The sequence below is a fragment of the Schistocerca cancellata genome, chromosome 8 (assembly GCF_023864275.1).
Source record: "Schistocerca cancellata isolate TAMUIC-IGC-003103 chromosome 8, iqSchCanc2.1, whole genome shotgun sequence".
In the NCBI taxonomy this organism is placed as follows: Eukaryota; Metazoa; Arthropoda; class Insecta; order Orthoptera; family Acrididae; genus Schistocerca; species Schistocerca cancellata.
In genome coordinates, this window is record NC_064633.1 from 421,405,689 (window position 1) to 421,425,803 (window position 20,115).

At 42.0% G+C, this 20,115-nt stretch overlaps 1 protein-coding gene across 1 annotated transcript in view; it reads right to left on the minus strand.

Annotated features, from left to right (window-relative positions):
- Positions 1-19,294, minus strand: part of LOC126095607 (oxytocin-neurophysin 1-like) — a 52,120-nt gene extending 32,826 nt beyond the window's left edge. Inside the window, exon 1 of the mRNA XM_049910376.1 lies at positions 19,190-19,294. Coding sequence (XP_049766333.1) covers positions 19,190-19,294 — 105 coding nt within the window. The remainder of the gene's footprint in view (positions 1-19,189) is intronic.
- Between the last annotated feature and the right edge of the window lie 821 nt (positions 19,295-20,115).

Genomic DNA, 20,115 nt, shown 5'->3' on the forward strand with positions numbered 1-20,115 from the left:
GCTGCTGGCGAAAATTATGTCGCAATAACTGTGCACTATTTAGATGAAACCCCTAAATTATGCAGCACGTTACTTGATTGTTTTGCGTTCAATGAAAAACACACTGCCGAAAATATCTCCCACGAAATAAGGAGGGTTTGTCACGAGTGGGAAATTGACAATAAAATTGTCGCAATTGTGACTGACAATGCCACTAATATGATTTCAGCTGCGAGATATTTGCAGTGGCAAAGTATTCCATGTTTCGCTCACACCCTAAATCTGGTTGTGCAAAATGCAATAGCTGAAATAAAAGAGCTGCAAATAAAAGTGAAAACAGCAGTGGAATATTTTAAACGCAGTCCCCATGCACTTTCAAAATTAAAGGAAGTACAAAAACAAATGGGTCTTCCAGAGCAGACTGTAAAACAAGACGTTCCAACAAGGTGGAATTCAACCCTGGCAATGTTTGGAAGTGTAGTGAAGAGCAGGGATGCTATTGTTGCAACTTTAGCAATAATGAATCCTGCAATAGTAATTGCTAAGGAAGACTTTGAAATGCTCGAAGAAATGTGCAAAATTTTAAAGCCTTTTTTACATATCACTGAGGATGTGAGTTCTGAAAAACAAGTAACAATATCTAAACTAATTCTATTTTCTCAGTGCTTGAGAAAACATTTTGAGAAATACGATACTGCCAACAAACCTAGACAGGTATTATCTGTTATTAGAAAAATCAAGGACGAACTTGACAGACGTTTCAAAGATACTGAAGATAGAGCTATGTTGGCCGAAGCTACCTTGCTTGATCCCAGATTTAAAAAGCAAGCGTTTCTGTCAACAAATTCGTACAACAAAGCAAAACAGTCTGTTATACAAAAAGCTGCAGTATTAAGAATATCCAGCGATGATGAGGCAAAACAGCCTGAGGAACAGGAACAATCAGCAGACACAGAGGAAGATTTATTTTGGGAAGATTTTGACTCCAGTGTTCAACGCTCTTCGAGTCAAACTATTACACCCATGACGTCTACAATAATACAATTCGACAAGTATATCGAAATTCAGCCTTTAGGAAGAAAGGCAGATCCTTTTAGATGGTGGAGTGAACATAAGATATACTACCCGAGACTCTACCAGCTCATGTTAAGACGCTTGTGTGTGGTGGGAAGCTCTGTTCCGTGTGAGCGTGTTTTTTCAAGGGCTGAAAATACTCTCACTGACTTACGACGACGTCTAACTTCGAGGAAATTAAGAAAGATAATGTTTTTGAACTATAATTTATAAACTGCGTGTGTGTAGAACTTTTACGCGAACTGAGCCTGAACTGTATATGTTTGTGACAATACTTGCTTTGAACTGTGTTTAGACAAGAAACATAGATACAGTTACGCAAGTAATCAGTAATCCAATGCTGTAATGTGCATATAACTCTTGTTATTACCATAATGTGTGGAAGACCGAGCTTAGCTCTGTTTCTTTTTGTGTAAAATCGAGTTTTTTCGGGAAACACACCAATATAGATAAACTTGAAAATCAAAATCCATATCAAAATATAAAATTTTATCCAAACTGTTAAAGCCGTTCCCAAGAATCACGAAATTCGCGTTTTTAGTTAAAAAAATTCTTTTGTGTAAAATCGCGTGGTATAAGGAAAGACACCTATATACAGATAAACATAAAAACCAAAACCCTAGCTACATTCAATACGTACTAACAAAGTTTTACGAATGGAACTATGTGGGATATATATATTGTAAAATTGACTTTTTACGAAAGAATGGAACTATGCAAGTGAACTCAAAAAGCAAAAACCAGTCTAAATACAAAATTTCATTCAAATCGTTAGGGCCGTTTTCGAGATACGCGAAATGTAATACATAATCCAAGTGCTATTGCTCGTGTGTAAAGAAGGTGTGTGTGTTTTGCATTGCATCTGCAACAAATAAGAGGTACGTATTTATTCATCATACTTGGATTTTTTTTATTTTAATCGTTTGTATTGGGAGCTGTGTACTCGCTGTATATCGTTTCTGTCACCTCTAGCTCGTGTATTACTCGCGCAAACTAAGCTGACGTCGGCGCGGTGGCTGATGGTAGCGATAGTAAATGGGAAATGCCTTTACGCTCGTTCCCGTCAGCCACCGCCAAGTGTCAGCTTGGTTTTCACGAGTAATATTACGGCCCACGAACTTCGTTTGTTCGTTCCGAGGTTCCTTTGTTAGACGCATCGTCCTCTTGACTGCCATCTGGCGGTCGTAATCATTCGGCACGACTCGGCATGATTCGGAAGTTGCCTTCGAATCATACCGTGCTAAGAATCGATGAATCGTTGGAACTTGGAATCGTCACGACTCGGAAACACGCAATCGTTCTTACGATTCTTTTGAACGACGATTCGTCCGTATCACGATTCGATTCTTACGATTCTTTATTTAGAGTCGTTCAAATGAACGACTCATTCACGAATCGCCACAACTCTACTTTATAATGTTTACGATTATTGAATCGCCCGCCGCGTGTGAGATACGGTCAGTGATACGTTTTTTGACCGCGAGAAGCCTAGCACCTGCAGAAATTCCTCGTCAGTTAACAGAAGTTTATGGCTTGAATGCAATGAGTTAAGGTAAAGTGCGTCAATGGGTTAGAGAGTTTAAAAATGGCCGTCAAAACGTCCATGACGAAGAACGCTCAGGCCGGCCCTCTGTGATCACTGATGATTTGGTGGCTGCAGTCGAGACAAAGATTCGTGAGGACAGAAGATTCACAATTTCCACTCTTTCTTTGAAATTTCCACAATTTTCAAGATCGGTTTTGTACAAAATTGTGTCTGAAAACCTAAACTTTAAGAAACTGTGTTCTCGGTGGGTACCCAGACTCCTCACAGAGGACCACAAAGAGAAGAGATTTGCCACTTCATTGGACTTTTTGATTCGTTACGAGGAAGAAGGGGATGACATGTTAAGTCAAATTGTCACTGGAGATGAAACATGGGTTTCCCATATCACTCCCGAAAGCAAGCGACAATCGATGGAATGGCGACACACAACCTCACCCGCCAAGGTCAAAGCCAAACAGACGCTGTCAAAGCGCAAGATTATGGCAACTGTGTTCTGCGACCGGAGCGGTGTTTTGCTCGTGGACTTTATGCCACGAGGAACGATAATCAACTCAGATGCCTACTGTTCAACTCTAAAGAAGCTCCGCAGAGCAATTCAAAACAAAAGGCACGGCATACTGACAAAAGGAGTTTTGCTCCTGCACGATAACGCTAGGCCTCACACCTCTCAAAAGACTCGGGATTTGATTGATTCTTTTGGCTGGGAAGTTTTGGACCATGCACCATACAGCCCTGACCTTGCTCCTAGCGATTTTCACCTTTTCCGGTACCTGAAACACCATCTTGGCTGGCAGCGCATCAATGACGACGATGAAGTGAAAGCGGCCGTGAACTCTTGGCTGCCGGAGCAGGCGGCCGAATTCTTTGAAGAGGGAATTAAAAACTTAGTTGTACGGTATGACAAGTGCTTAAATAAACAAGGCAACTATGTAGAAAAATAGGTAAAAGGGTGTAGAATCAGAAAATAAAAGTTCTTTTAAAAAAGTATTTGTATCCTTTTTTTAAATAAAAATGGCCCTTACTTAAAAAACAACCCTCGTAATAAAGGTACCAAGTCGTTTTATAGAGATTTATTTATGACACGCTGCACCATTTCTTCTTAGTGGGAGCTCACTCCACATAACAGGCTACATAGACGAAAGACTGCATTACGTAATTACATTATTGCTTAGAAGTGCGACAGTGGTTGCATCTCAAAGCTGTCTCCAACTGTCCATTCTTGAGCCTAATGCTCCTCCTATTTATACGTTTTTTTGACAATCAAGTCAACCAAACTACAGTACAAATTTATTAAATTAACAATTCAAAGTTTAACATTTTTATGATTAACTATCCACAAAACCTTGCTTATCTTATGCTGAAACTGGCGTATACAATAAAAAAGACTTTTACATAGGATGTACATCATAATATATAAAATACTGAAAGATAACAATGCTCAATGCTAACCTAAGTTTTCTTAATTATGGCATCATTTGTGAATGCAAAATGTTGCGAACATATATTGGACAATCGTGACCTACTACTAACCATATGGAATAACAAAGCTTATGATATTTAATGTATTACGCGAATTTACTTATTAGATACCATTCGAATTACGGAACTTTCAGAACAGGAATGCAAAATAAAAAGTTTGTTTTATTTCACTGCTCAGCCACAAAGTCTCCTCATCAGATTCACCAGTACTGACCTCTGACAAAAGGCTCCGAAAGACAGACACCGACAAAGGCCTTCTGACGACATATCCCACAACTCGCTCTTAAATAGTTTCTGTGACATAACACGCTACTGAATTCAAGACAGACATTCCAATAATGACCACTGTTCAAATTTAAAGCTAAGTACACATATGCATAAAATACTAAATTACAGAGAAAACTATTGCACTTATTTTGCAACCTCTCATTGAAATATCCAAATAATATTAATCAAGTTATTAACGAAGTTTACGTACCATACCTACATTTACAACATGACAATACATACATAAAACTATAGATATATATGAAACAGCAAATTGTGAACACTCATCGATAAGGAATATTACGTAACTTTCCGGTACACTCAAGCCGCCTCTAGATTACATATAACTATGGGGGATTTATAGAACTGCGCGTTAACTTTTAAACCTTCTCTGTATAACGAATAACCACTCCGGAGTTACAACTTTTTTTTTATTCACTCGATGAATAGTTTCGGGCGAGACCAATTTTTGAATCATCGTAACACAGTCAAAAACGAAATTTGCGAAGACTTGAAAACCATGTGAAAAATATTCCACGTTCAGTTACAGTGCATACAGTTGCAAATTTTCTGGTGTATTGATTTCTCTGTATCATGTTTGTACGGTCTGTAACGTAATTTCGACCAAATATTTCATAATTATCTTTAGTTAATCTGTAGTTAATAGTTTCAAAGGATAAGACATAAAAATACGTTAGATACAGATTAATCATGTAGATCTAGGTGTGGTGGAAACTTGTGAGCTGTAAACGGTGGATCGCTGTACGTGACTGAGGCCGGGATCTTAATTAAAGCGTTAACGGTTGCTTCTGCGGAGTTAGGTTGCATATTATTAATACAGGGAAAATTGAACAATGCATCCACCACAACCAATCGAATGGATTTCACAAAATGGTCAACGAAATCCCAGTGAATTCGTTCTCATGTTCGTTTTGGGGTTGTTCATGGTGAGAATGTAGCTCTGGTGCTGCCATATACTACACACATGACTAGTTGCTAGGCATCTACTGCCGTATTTGGAAAACACACGTTTCTGGTCTAGGTTCTTCGTCTGGGTCATTCCCCAAAGACTTACGTACCGCATCTCCGCATCTTAAGAATCTCCAGTTGCAGAGTTTGGTGGATGATCGTATAGTATTGATCGCTATTGATGCTCAGAAGCGAAAGTTCACCCACAGCTGAAAACAAGTGGTATTGTTTGAGAAATGTCCAGATTGGCGCCTTTTTTGTTGTTGTAATGTTTCGTGATTAGCTATGGTGAGTAGCTTCATCTGTGGTCCAAGCGGTGACTGTAGAATTATGGTAGCCAACAGATAGTTATCCAGTTGAAAACACATTATTTCTACTTTGAGGAATCGTGGGTCTATCACTATTTATCAACGTAACAAGGTACTTGCATTGGTTTATTTCCCAACGTGCTCAAAATGGAATGGTAAGTGGCCTGGTTAGCGATAGCAAAGTTTGCTAAACGATCATAACTTAAAGTACATGGCTGAAGCTTCATCGCGGGCTGCTCCTTTCTGTTGTACTTATAACCGCTGAATTGTTCCAACACCGTAAGAAAGATTGTCACATAGAGAGGGAATGCTACAACACCAGTTACAGTCTTGGTAATATCAACCCTATTCAGAAAACTCTTTCACAGGACTGTATAGTTCACGCGCTATTGTCGTGGATAATTCGGACTCACTTTCACAGTCAAATAAGTCTATCAAGCGCTTTCTCGAGCGCAATACCAATTTATTCCTATTGCGACAGCCTCTTAATTAGTTTTAAATATCACAATGATACGATCATCGTTAGTGTGTATTATACAGTACGATATTTTCACAGCCGATTCTCTTAATAGAAATTATAATTGGATCAAGACCCTACGCTGTCGCCGGCTGCGGTGGCCGAGCGGTTCTCGGCTCTTCAGTCCGGAACCGCGGGACTGCTACGGTCGCAGTTCGAATCCTGCCTCGGGCATGGATGTGTGTGATATCCTTAGGTTAATTAGGTTTAAGTAGTTCTAAGTTCTAGGGGACTGATGACATCAGATGTTAAGTCCCATATTGCTCAGAGCCATTTGAACCCTACGCTGTCGACAGGCGTTGATATACATCAACGAAGACAGTTGAAAATGTGTGCCCAAACCGGGACTCGAACCCAGGATGTCCTGCTTACGTGGCAGACGCTCTATCCATCTGAGTCACCGAGGGCACAGAGGATAGTGCGACTGCAGGAACTTATCCCTTACACGCTCCTATGAGACCCACATTCCCAACTTAAGTCCACACACTACGTTCGTAGTGCCCCTACCCATTACACTCATTACTAGCGGCAGGCAATCTGACCGAGTCCTGTAAGAGATCGAGCAATACGTGTGCTTCCGCACAGAAGGAGAAGTTCATTGGCCGGTTAGCCTTAACTATATGAAGATGGTATCTGTTCTTTCGGACATGTTCGAAAGAATAGATACCATATTCATCTAATAATAGAGTCTTCTGTTCAAACACATGGCCCAGTCAGCGCGGCGTGGCAGATATATACGAATATGTTACTACACGCGCTAAACGTTGCACTAAAACGTATTGTTCCAACTATTACGTAGCACATACGTACACACACTACAAATATTATTACCTATTATTACCTTTTTACTTTTAAATAAAGCTTTTAAAATGACGTTCTGACCAATACTCCCAACGAGCGAGCCAGGTTTCACAGTGTCTATCTCGAGGGAAACAAGCAGTCTCTGGATTTTCTCGGTAACCGCCATCTATCGCATGCCGAAGGCACAAAGACGACGCCATCGGCGGATTGTCGATATCAACGTGCAACGATGTGTCACTTATAAAATGAAACCAAGAATGAAACCCGTGTTACAGTCTATCAAATGCTTTGACAGAGGTGCTCAAGCAAGGACCAAGTTATTCCATGTGGTTGGTGATAGGCTGAAACTTATTTCCATGAAGGCTGAGTAATAGTATCCGGACACCCCGAAGTAACGCGAAGTTGACCACTACGCGTCACGGGAGACGGACCTACCAGTATTAAAAGAGATGGGGTGGGGGTGGCAAGTGTTGTTAGCAGAGAAGCAGAACCAACAGAACAGGTCGGTCAGGACTAGTGATTGGATGTCACCTAGGTAACAGATCCAACAGAGACACCTCAATCCATCTAAGAGTGCCCAAGCCGATTGTTGGTGATGTGAAGGAGCAGCCTGAGGTAAAACAAGACTAGATACCATGTTCTGACCGTCGAGCATTCATAGCGGATGATGATCGTCAACAATCGCTTTAAATGAGGGAAGGAATCACTCATGAGTTCCAAAATGCTCCCAGCAGTTCAATGACTGTGCGTAGGAAGTTAAAAGTAATGGGGTACAGCGGTCGAGCAGCTGCTTATAAGACCTCCTTTTTTGGAGTCGCTGCCAAGTGACGCTTAAGACGATGTAAAGAGCAACGCCACTGGACACTGGATGGCTGAAAACAAGTGATTTGGAGTCATGATTCGTGATATGTTCGGTTTGGCGATACAGTAGAACATCACTTGCCATCACGTGTTGCGTCAGCAGTGAAGTACCGAGGAGGTAGTATCTTGTTTTTCGTGGTCAGGCTGTGGTCCTCTTTTTTCTCTTAAGAAAACACTAAATATGTAAGTATAAGGCTATTTTTCATAGCTTTCTGTCAGCGTGCAGTGGAGGAACAGTTCAGAGTCGCTGATCGCATCAGTATGACAATGCAGCTTGCCAGAAAGTACCAAGTGAGGTGAACGTTTGCTGACAGTAACACTCCTGAGATGGACTAACCTGCCCAGAGTCCCAAACTCAGCTCAAAGTAACACCTATGGGATCAGCTAGAACGTGGACTCCGCTCCAATCCCTAACATCCAATAGGACATACTTTCTCTAGTTTCGGCTCTCGAGGAATAATGTGTTGTCATTCCTCCACAGGTATTCAGACACCTTATTCCCAGTAGCCTTCAAGCTGTCATAAAGGCAAAGGTTCGAGTCATCCCCTATAAACATTCACTAATAAGTGTCCAGATACTTTTGATGAGATAGCATAAATATATGTAGAACATTTTAATGGCACAATGTGTGAATAGTGAATAATTCCGAAAAATGGTTGTGATGGTCTGAGATGTAAAAACTATTGATTGCTTGGAATCATCTGCCTTTCTGTCTGCAAGAACTTCATCAAGACCGTACAGAATAGCTTCAGTACCATGGGAAGAGGACGAGACGAGGGAGAGTACTGAACACACTTGCCGTGGCGAAGATTGTTGAGTGAGTGGCTAATGTCATCAGCCTAGAGAACAAATTTATCACAGCAATTTACTTCGCTTGCAAATGCTTGCAGTTCCATGAGGTTACCAGGATAGATCAGATGGTCAGTTAAAATGATTTGCTGCTACATAAATGTATTGCTCAATGCATTCAAAATATGCCCTCCTTTTGCTCAAAAAATTTGCTCTTGTTGAGGTTATACTTCAGTCCTTTTTGAACGTGAAAACACAGTTTGCAAATTATGCTCTCATAAGTGACAATATCGTCAGGATAATCTACGCGTAAAGAAATAGCAGCAGCTAGTTGTCTCAAATATCGGAGGACGACGGTTCAATCCCGCTTCCGGCCATCCTGATTTAGGTTTTCTGTGATTTCCCTAAATCGCTCCAGGCAAATGCCGGGATGGTTCCTTTCAAAGGGCACGGCCGACTTCCTTCCCCGTCCTTCCCTCATCCGATGAGACCGATGACCTCGCTGTCTGGTCTCCTTCCCCAAACCAACCAACCAACCAACCAACCAAATATCGGAGGCTTGTTCGAGTACTTGGCATTACAAATGCCAAACTGAGCAATATTTGTAAATTCGCAATCACCACAGAAGCCCAGTGAGCATTTACATTTCTTGATTACTACTAAAAGTGTATCTCATTATTCAAAGCTATGGAACGATTGGCCCTCAAAGTATGGACTCGATCCAGCTAGTATTTCACAGCTGTTTCACTGCAATGGGAGTGATTTCAGTACACCAAAACTTTGGAATTGTTGATATGTAATCACTGAGGTGGATCTCTTCGCTTACTTATGGACAGGATGATAGAACATGTATGAGAACATGAGATAGTCATAAAGGGCAAAATCCTAATATTGGAGTGGTAGAGAGAGTCGCTGCGTCGCCCATCAGATGAAACAGAAAACGTATGAGCAAAAAACTGGCATTTCTCGTTCAGTGTCAACGCTAGTCATTAGATCAGTCATCGAACCTCAGCATGTCTTCTTGCATTTCGTTAGGGTATTACACATTTCTTCTCATTTTATGTTCCTTTGTTCTCAATAATAGTGTCGGAGAAGGCTGTAATATAAGCACGTTACGTGGAATAACACATGAACAAGTATTCTTAAACAAACGATGCAGAATTATTCATGAAGGTTAATATGATTGTTGACTTATACCAAGAATATACTTCCTTCATATCCGAATATACTATTGTACATTACTTGCATTCATGTTTTAGGTTTTCAAACCTCCGTCGGTACAAATGGAACTCAGACGATCTCTTTGTTGTCCGTCCGTCTATCCGTTCGACTGTTATTTTCTTAAGCATTCTTTGAACTACAAATTTTTAGTCTGTGCCCTGTTCACTCTTGACTCATTCCATGGCACAGTACTTATGTTTCAGAAAAACAAATACATAAACTAAAAGTCGAATATTGACAAAAAACATAACAAGTATAAATAAAAGACACTTTCAAAGTTTATCAGAATTGCATTTATTATCAGAATTTCAAATTTTACATGCTGCATAATTATACTCTCATCTCGACACGGTCACCGTCGCTGATAACAAACGTGTCCACAATATACCGATCGGCGGATTCAGTCGTGTCAGCGACACACGAAGTATCAATGTGGCATGAGTCTGAAACATACAATTATTTCATCGTTATTACAAGACATCAAAGAAATCTATAGCACCAGAAAAAACAAATAGAGCAGAATTTTATTGTTTTTTTTTTAACGAACGGCTGAATTATCTTCAATAACACGCTTTTTCCTAGTGAACAAGGTTGGTGGTGAATTAACACACTGTAATGCATTGTAGGTGGATTTCTTTAAATTGAGGGTCATTTTAAATTATTGGAGTAATTGTAAAGTGGCATCGACCAGCTATCATGAACTGGCATGTGTAAAACTCAGCACAAACACCTACATACATATCCCAGGAGCCACCATACGGTGCATGATGGACGGTACCTTACACCACTGCTAGTCATTCCCTTCCCTGTTCCACTCTCAAATGGAGGAAGGGAAAAACGACTATCTATATGCTTCCGCACGAATACTGAGACATCTTATCTCGTGTTCGCAGTCCTTGTGTGAGATGTATCTTCGTGCCAGTAGCATCGTTCTGCATTCTGTCATATATGCCTGTCTCCTAAATTTTCTAAGTAGTGAAAATAAAGTCTTCCTCTCAGGAGTTCCTATTTGAGTTCACGGAGCATTTCCGCAAAACTCACGTCTCGATCGAATGTAATAAATTACCTACAGGTAATAAATCCGGCAGCATGCCTGTGAATTGCTTCGACGTCTTTCTTTAAGCTGGCCGAGTGAGGTGACGCAGCGGTTAGAACACTGGACTCGCATTCGCAAGGATGACAGTTCAGATCTGCGTCCAGCCACCCAGATTTAAGTTTCACGTCATTTTCCTAAATCGCTTAAGACAAATGCTGGGATGGTTTCTTTGAAAGGACACGACCGACTTCCTTCCTAATCCTTCCTTAATGCAAGCTTGTCCTCCGTCTCTAGGGACCTCCTTGTCGACGGGTTGTTAAAAACTACTCTTCATTCTTTTACTTCCTTTCACATATTGAAACGTTGATGTGAATGTCGAAATCTGCAGTAGCTGATTTTATGATCACATAATTCTGGAAGCATTATTCGGATCTGACACAGCACAGCCAAAAAACGGTTGTATATTGAATATGAGTAAAAAATACAAGAGAAAATCGACACATTTTAAAATTGTTTTCAAAAATGGATGAATGCGGTTCAAGCTGCAAAAAATACTTTGTGATATTATTGACCATGATGAGGGGCAGTACTATAAGCACAAAACTGTTTACAGTGTTTTCTGTCTGGAAATTTTGATGTCAAAGAAGGACCTCATGCTTCTCAAGACGTCACAAGACACATTAATGGAATCACGAGAAAAGTTGAACAATACCAGCACATTAGCAGCTGTGACGTCTGTAACAAACTGAATGTTAATCACGAAACGCTTCTACATTGCATGACACCCCGAATGACAATGGATCAAAACAGTCAGGTAGAAGCAGTATTTCTTGACTTCCAAAATGCATTTGCCTCAGTACCACACCTATGCTTATTATCAAAAGTATGATCGTATGGGGTATCAAGCAAACTTTGTGACTGGATTGGAGATTTCTTTGTGGGCAAGACTCAGCACAATACGTTGGATCGTGAATCATCGGCAGATGTTGAAGGAAAGTCAGAAGTGCTCCGAAGAACGGTGTCGGGATTCTTGCTGTTTATATTGAATATTAATGACCTTGCAGACAATGACGCTAACGTCAGACTTTTCGGTGACAATGCCGTTATTTGTAATGAGGTACTGTCTGAAAGAAGCTGCGTAGATATTCAATCACATATTGATATGATTTCAAAGTGGTGCAAAGATAGGAAACTTGGTTTAAATGTTCAGAAATGTAAAACTGTACACTTCACAAAGCGAATAAACGTACTATTCTATGACAATAGTATCAGTGAGACACAGTTGGAATCAGTCAACTCATACAAATCCTTGGGGGTAACACTTTATAGCGATACGAAATGTAATGAGACATAGGCTCAATCGTGGGTAAAGGAGGCGATACAATACTGGCGAAATGCAATCAGTTTGCATAGGAGATTGCTTACAAATCATTTGTGGGACCCATTCGAGTATATTGATCAAGCGTGTTGGACCCTTACTAAATAGGACTAACGGGGGATATCGAACGTATGCAGAGAAAGACAGGACGGATGGTCACAGCCTTGTTTGATCGTTGAGAGAGCTTCACAGAGGTCCTGAAGGAACTGGACTGATATAGTATCGAAGGTAGACGTAAACTATCGCGAGAAGGCCTATATACAAAGTTTCAAAACTGGCTATAAATGATAACTCTAGGAATGTGCTACAGTCCCCTGCGTATCGCTCACATAGGAATCTTGAGAACAAGATGAGACTAATTACAGCATGTAGGGAGTCGTTTCAACAATCATTCTTCCCCTGCTCCATATGCGAAGGGAACTGGAAGAAACCCTAAAAGCTGTAACAATGGGACGTTCCCTCGGCCACGCACTTCACAGTGTTTTGCAGGGTGTAGATGCAGATGTAAAATTAAATTTTCTCTCCCGCTTAGCTATAAAAATTCTTATTTTTTTCTTCCGAATCGAAATTATGCCCTAAAATTGTTCAATGGGTTTATTTCACTAAATTGGTATGCGTATTTGATTTTAAACTAATTTCTAATAACGGTACTAACAAAGCAAATAGGTTGCTGAATTTTTACTTATTTTTTTAAACACCTCTGAAATATTAGATCCACAAAGCATTCAGTATTAGGTACTGAAAGGTTACCGATCCCTGCTCTAAAAAAAATAGGCAGGTGCAAGTAGAACTGGAGCCCTGACGGTTCCGTATGTGTATACAGACAGCTTACCCGTTCCGCAAATCGAGAATCTCGACCATTTTTGAATGTTATCGACACTGATACGTGCAAGATATCTATCCCAGGGACTCCAAGACTTTAGAGAATGTTTTAATTTCAAATCTGACGTCGGGTAACAAATGTCAAAAAGACATATTTTTTCATTTGATATAATTACAAATCATCAATTTTCGGGCGTTTTCCTTTTCTTTTACTGTGAAATCTTACTTCTCCAAGAACTTCATGATTCTAGGTAAATGGGAAGTACCTAATAGGCTCTGATGAGTAAGGCTGCGAGTATCAAAATATGAGACATACATGGCTTTATCTTTTGATTGTGTTTCAACTTTTGACACTGCCTAGGGACCGTAGTCTCTATCATATGACATAAATATCAGCGAGATGCGTCTAAACTTTCCTAATAAAAAGGAGTCTCAACAGAGGGACGGACGGACAGACAGATAACAAATGAGAAAAACATTTCGTGTGACGTGACTACAAATTTACAGTTTTCAGTTTCTTCCATCGGTTGGCACTTCGGAAGCTTCCTTTTTTGCCATATTTCATGACTCTAGACCAACAGCAAGTACTGGTGAGTGACTTCCCGAGTGTGAAAATATGTGACATAAATGGCCGTATTTTTTAGTAGCGTTGACTTAGAAGCTTAAATGTTTTACACTGAGAAGGGACCGTAGACCTTAATGTGTGACATAAATTTCAACGTGATACGTGTATTCATTCCTGAGAAAAGAGGGTCTTAACAGACGGAAGAACAGACAGAGAGGCAGACAGCAAATGACAAAAAATGTTTTCCGTGTAATATAATTGGAGATTTGCAGTTTTTGGTTTTTTGTTTTGGTTTTATTGTGGAACCCTGCTTTTTTGTCAAATTTTATGATTCTAGGTCAACGGGAAGGAGGATAGGTTTTGATGAGTGAGTTTGCGATTATCAGAATATGTGACATAAATGGCGATATCTGTCCATTGCATTGAATTTGCAGCGTCAATTTTTTATATCGCCAAGGAACTGTAGACCTTCGTGTGTGACATAAATTTGAACCTTATATGTTTATCCGTTCCTGAGAAAAAAGAGCATGTAACAGTCGAACAGGAAGACAGATAGGCTGGCAACGAAGTTATCTTGTAACAGTTGCGTTTTTCCTGATTGAAGTATGGCACCTTAGAAAGGAGAGGACATCACTTCATGACCAGGAAATACGTCACTATTTTAGCGAATTCCATGACACCAGTCAAGCGACAAGCTGAACCTCATTGTCCCTCAACGGCTAATTTAAGATGTAGAAAGATAAATAATTACTTAGCTGGAGGTGCCTGGCCACGTGGCTCACCTTTGAAGCAGCAGACTCCCGGCGCAGAGCAGCGGCCGACGCCGCCGGCGCAGCGCATCTCGGGGCTGTCCAGGGGGCAGGGCGCCGTGGAGCGGCAGACGGCGGTGTCCGCGGGGCTGGCCAGCCGGCAGCCCATGCGGGGGCCGCAGCAGATGTGTGGGCCCAGGCACACGCCCTGCCCTCCGGGGCCGCACGGCGCGCACCTCTGCAACACCAGCAGGCCAGGCTGTAACCGCGCTGCAGCCAGCCCGCCAAGAGTGTGGAGGTGTACAAGTTCCCTCCTTCCAGCCCGCCTGCCCCTATCTTCGCTGCAACCACTTAAGCAGCTCAACTTGTCGCGACGAAGACACAAGAGTATCTGTGGACCTCTCGGGGTAGGCGCGCGGTATGGGGCGCCTTGCCACGGTTCGCGCGGCTCCACCTGTCGTAGGTTCGAGTTCTCCATTGGGGAATGGGTGTGTATTCTCCTTAGCTTAATTTAGTTTAAGTTAGATGAAGTAGTGTGTAAGCCTAGGGACCGATGACCTCAGCAGTTTGGTCCCATAAGGTCTTACCACAAATTTCCAGAGTACCTGTGTACTGAAGCACAGCAGGTGAACTTGGGTTTCAGCAAGCCCGAGCTTCACGGACCCCGTTCAGCCTGCTGCAGCTGACAACAGGTTGCACTGTCAGTGCAACTTGACTAGCCGGGATATGTTTGCGTAGGTAACTTCAGAAATGGTTCAAACTGTTCTGGGCTCAATGGGGCTTAAAATCTAAGGTCAACAGTCCCCTAGAACTTACAATAATTTAAACCTAACTAACCTAAGGACGTCACACACATCCATTCCCGAGGCAGGATTCGAACCTGCGACCGTAGCAGTCGCGCGGTTCCGAACCGAAGCGCCTAGAAACGCTCGGTCACAGCGGCCGGCAGTAGGTAACTTCGCTACAGATCATTTATCACAACGGTGGGAGCAGGAAAAGGAACAAACCAAACTTAAAGAAGGCTGAGAAGAAATTTAGAGTTGGGAAATACATAACAGTCAAGAAGCAGAGCTCAAGTCCAGGAGGTGAAAAGCTTTCGTGCGTTTATGCAGCAGTTTCAACTTAATCAGTAAATTTTACCAGCAGTTTCCTCACTCCATAAATATTGTGAAAGAGGACAAAGACGCAGCGGCTGACAAGTGGGTAGAAATGTATGCTAAGGGCATGAGGCCATTCAGTAGTATATAGGCAAGTATTGATTGAAATATCACTCCGTGGATATCAAAAAACACATTCTGGTGGTATGCAACGTAGTGCGAAGAAAGTTTAGTATGAAAGAAAAGCTTCTTCTTTCAGATACGTAGCTTTCAAATCAACATCAAATGAGAAACGAACTCCGTGTTTGCTAAAATGCATTCGGGGAATTTAGAATGAACTGTTTTTCAGCGTACCCGGAATATACATTATGGAAAAAGTAATTAAAATTGCTGTAACTGAGGTTAGCCAATGGCCCTGCCGCAGTGTTAGCTGCGGTTCCAGTCAACTCACCGAAGATAGGCGCTCTCGAACTGGGATAGCACTTGGATGAGTGACCATCCGGTCTGCTCAGCGCTGTTGGCATGCGGGATGCACTCAGCCCTTGTGAGGCAAACTGAGGAACTATTTCATAGAGAAGGAGCGGCTCCAGTCTCGTAAAATGACGTACGGCCAGGAGATCGGTGTGCGGACCACATACCCCTCCACATACGCATCCAGTGACGCCTGTGGGCTGAGGATGACACAGCAGCCGGTCGGTACCGTTGGGTCTTCAAGATCTGTTCGGCTGAAACACACTATGGTTACAGAAACTAGACTTCCAGAACTTTACTTCAGTTGGTCTTCCAGTGTAATAGACATCTTCAGGTTCTTGGGAGCAAGGAATTTCGACTTTCAGAGATGGTTCTGCTTACTACAGAAAACATGCATTATAAATTACCTGATGATGGTTCGAATTGAGAATAGCCAGTAGTACTCGAAAAAGAGCGAAGTTTCAGAGATTTGCTCATATCGAAATAAATAAATAACCCCGAAATACGTCGAAAAGGAAGAAAACGAGAAATTAAATTCACCATTATCTGGCCTACTATGACCCAAAATGAACATATATTTCATTGAGCTTCATCTTGTGCTAATCGAGTACGAAAAGACTTTTTATTAATGCCGAATTCTGCAACAGTAGTCTACGTCCCAGCACAAAAACCTCATCTCTGAACATATAACTGACCGTACTACACTAAACTGCACCCGATCAGACCAAGAAGGCGTAACAGCACCGACCGGGCGCCGTGTCATCCTCAGCCCACAGACGTAACTGGTTGCAGATATGGAGGGGCATGTGGACAGCACATTGCTCTTCCAGCCATATGTCAGTTTATGAGACCAGAGCCGCTACTTCTCAACCAAGTAGCTCCTCAGTTTGCCTCACCATGGCTGAGCACCCCACTTGCCAACAGCGCTTGGCAGACCGGATGGTCACCCATCCAAGCGCTATCCCAGACCGACAGCGCTTAACTTCGGTGATCTGAGAGGAAACAGTGTTACCACAACGGCAACGCCGTTGGCTGATCATATTACACTGTCTGACACAGAAGACATGGTCAGTTGTCAGTGTGACTTCATACATGTACACACCATCACTGGGTATATAAATGATTAGAGTTACAATTCTCTCCGAGCAGTAGAATGCTCACCCGAGTAAATTAGCGTCGTTCGCGTTTTTGTGTTGTTGCAGGGTCTGACAGGGTGTATAAGGGGCGTGAACATTTTCAGAGTGATCACAGTGACGGACACGGAGATGCTGCGCGCTCATGTGAGACAGCGTTATCATCACCCGACAAGTTTGAAAGGGACCTATTTGTCGGTCTCCATTTGCCTGCCTGATGCCTTATCTTAGTGACAACCATCTAAAAATTAGCAGCACACGCATCAGGTAGTGATAATGCTCACTGTACAAGTCAGAATCAGGCTGAAGTTTGTCATTAAGACTGGACACTTTCAGTGCGATCTCAGTAGGTCAGGCTCGAGGATGAATCAGTCGGTTCGAAATTACTCGACAAAATATATGTGCTACAACTGTGATAGATTTGTAATACACGCTTCTTTAAATAAAATGGTTGCTTGTCCTACACCAAGAAAATTTTGAAATTGTAAAATTGTGACATTTGTCGGTTATATCCTTTTGCACTTTCGCAAATTTTCTGAAAGAACTATTCCTCGCCAAGCTATCGATTCTTATCCAGTTGCTAAACTCAAACTGTGTTCAAAATGTCCAAATTGAATTTTATTTCCTAGTGGCGAGGTCTTTTAAAATTATAAGTCACTTAAAACAGATGGTTTATTAATATTTCTTCTGAGCAAGCTAAGTGTCCCCTAAGAGGCATTCTACCATTGTTAGTAAGTCCAACTTTCATTGCTGGACTAGCAATCACTTGAGCGCTTAAGTTCATATTACATAAATGTCCAAAATCACGATCGTATATAGAAGGAGTCATTAAACTTCTAAGCAACTTTTCAAACTGGAGCCACGCTTAGTGGCCGCGCGGTTTGGGGCGCCATGCACGGATTGCGTGGACCCTCCCGCCGGAGATCCGAGTCCTCCCTCAGTTATTGGTGTGTGTATTGTCCTTAGCATAATTTAGTTTAAGTTAGCTTAAGTAGTGTGTAAGTCTAGGGACGATGATCCCAGCAGTTTGGTCACTTAGGAATTCACGTACATTTGAACATTTGAAACTGGAAAATATTCGTGCTTTTACTCAGCATGCTGTAATAACACACATGAGACACTATCACTTTAGCACACTAGCGATTTCGACAAATTATTATAACATGATATGATTTCGCTGCTGCGATTACGAACGACCATCAGTAGTACAACGGAATGATGCCAGTGAAAATTTGTTCCATATTGGGACTCGAACCCGGATTGGCAGTTTATCTTACCATTAGGGAATCCGAGCACGATTTATAGATAAACCCAAACTTCCCCATGTTGTCAACCCTGAGTCTAGCCGTGAGTCGTTAACGGGGTGCCTAATGGTAAGACAGTCGCTCCCCATAAGCGAGAAATCCGAATTCGAGTCCCAATCCGGCACAATTTTTCATTGTCGTCATCATACAGGTGATGGTTGCCCTTATTCGCAACTGCGAATACATTTCGTGTATTTCATAACAGTTGCAGTCGCTCCACTGTCTGTTCCATCAGGAACATTGCATCGTACTTCTGAACAACACAGGCACTGCAATAACGTAATTATTGTTAACTTCTGAAGTAGTCTCTCGTGGACTGCAATACAACAACCCGATGCTCTTTTTTTACATTCCAGACTGCAACTAGCGACGCCCTGCCGCTAATGTCAGTGGTGTATTTAGGTATCTCTCTACTGAGCCCAATGCTAACAACACAAAGGAACCTCTCACTAGCTCGTATCGCATGTCCAATTCAAGTCTCCCCATTCTACGCAGTTCCCCATTGTTGCTGAGTAACAGTCACGAAGTTCGACATAGGTAAAAGCAGCAGGCGTTTCTGAGACCTGCCAGAGCTCCAAGATAGCGTACCTATACTGGAGAAGTACACTTGGACCAGAAACTAAAGTCTATTGATGTCGTTAACCTTTACAATACCTTCCATATTGCTGAAGAGGACAGACTTACCAAACCCAGAGGGAGATGACTTAACAGAACGTGAAAATAATTTAGCGATAGTTGATAAATCTGTTAATTGTGTAAATAGCGGTAAGTTTTAAGGTGGAAGCAGTAGACGGCGCAGCGAGTGAGAACACGGACGCCTTACGTGTTGCAGACCGGCCCTCTTGCCCCCACGGGGACAGTTGGTGATGAGACAGGCGGCCGCGATGCTGACAGCTACGGTGAGCAGTACTGCCTGCTGGAACCTCATGGCTGCTGTGTGCCGGTCGAGTCGCGTCCTCCGCTTTTATACCCCACAGCCGTCCGGGACTGGAATACTAACGATGCCCACCGTCCAGGCCATCTTGTTCTCACTGCTTCCAATCCCCTCCCACATCCCCTGTTTCTTTTCACCTCTGGCCTGCAATACAACCACTCATGCTCCAACCCTCTTCATCCTTTCATCTGTCCCTTAATCTCTTTGCTTCTAAGCATCTTTCTACCACACACACACACACACACACACACACACACACACACACACGCACGTGTTTGTATGTGTGTGTGTGTGTGTGTGTGTGTGTGTGTTTGCGTGTGCGTGTGCGTAAATGCAGAATAATGCTTAGAAGCAAAGGAACTAAGCGGCAGCTGACACCCAATTACCCTATTAAAAAAAGAAACAGTAAAAGAGCTCGTCATAATCTTTAATGGTCATTTAAATCGAAAAAAAGCTCTTGCAGAACGCGAGAAATCGTTCTGTTGCTTAAATGTAACCCAAACAAATATGAAATCTATTTGCTTCCGAAAGTAAACGGACATTAGTCCAGTCTCTAGTCCTGCCAGATCGTTAACACAGCAGTGCAGTTCTCGAGCCGCAAAAAGTGAAAACTAGACGACTCTAGCTAACTGTGAATGCTTACGTAACACCTTAGAGTAACATTCAGTTGTTGGATGATGTCAGTCCTTCATGTATTCAGTTAAGGATTTTTTTCAAGTACTGTTTTCTTCACCGGTGTCATAGTCCAAACGAGGACAATCAGGGTACAGCCACTTCGTTACTGAATTCTCTCGAATTTGTAGCAGTCAATGTCC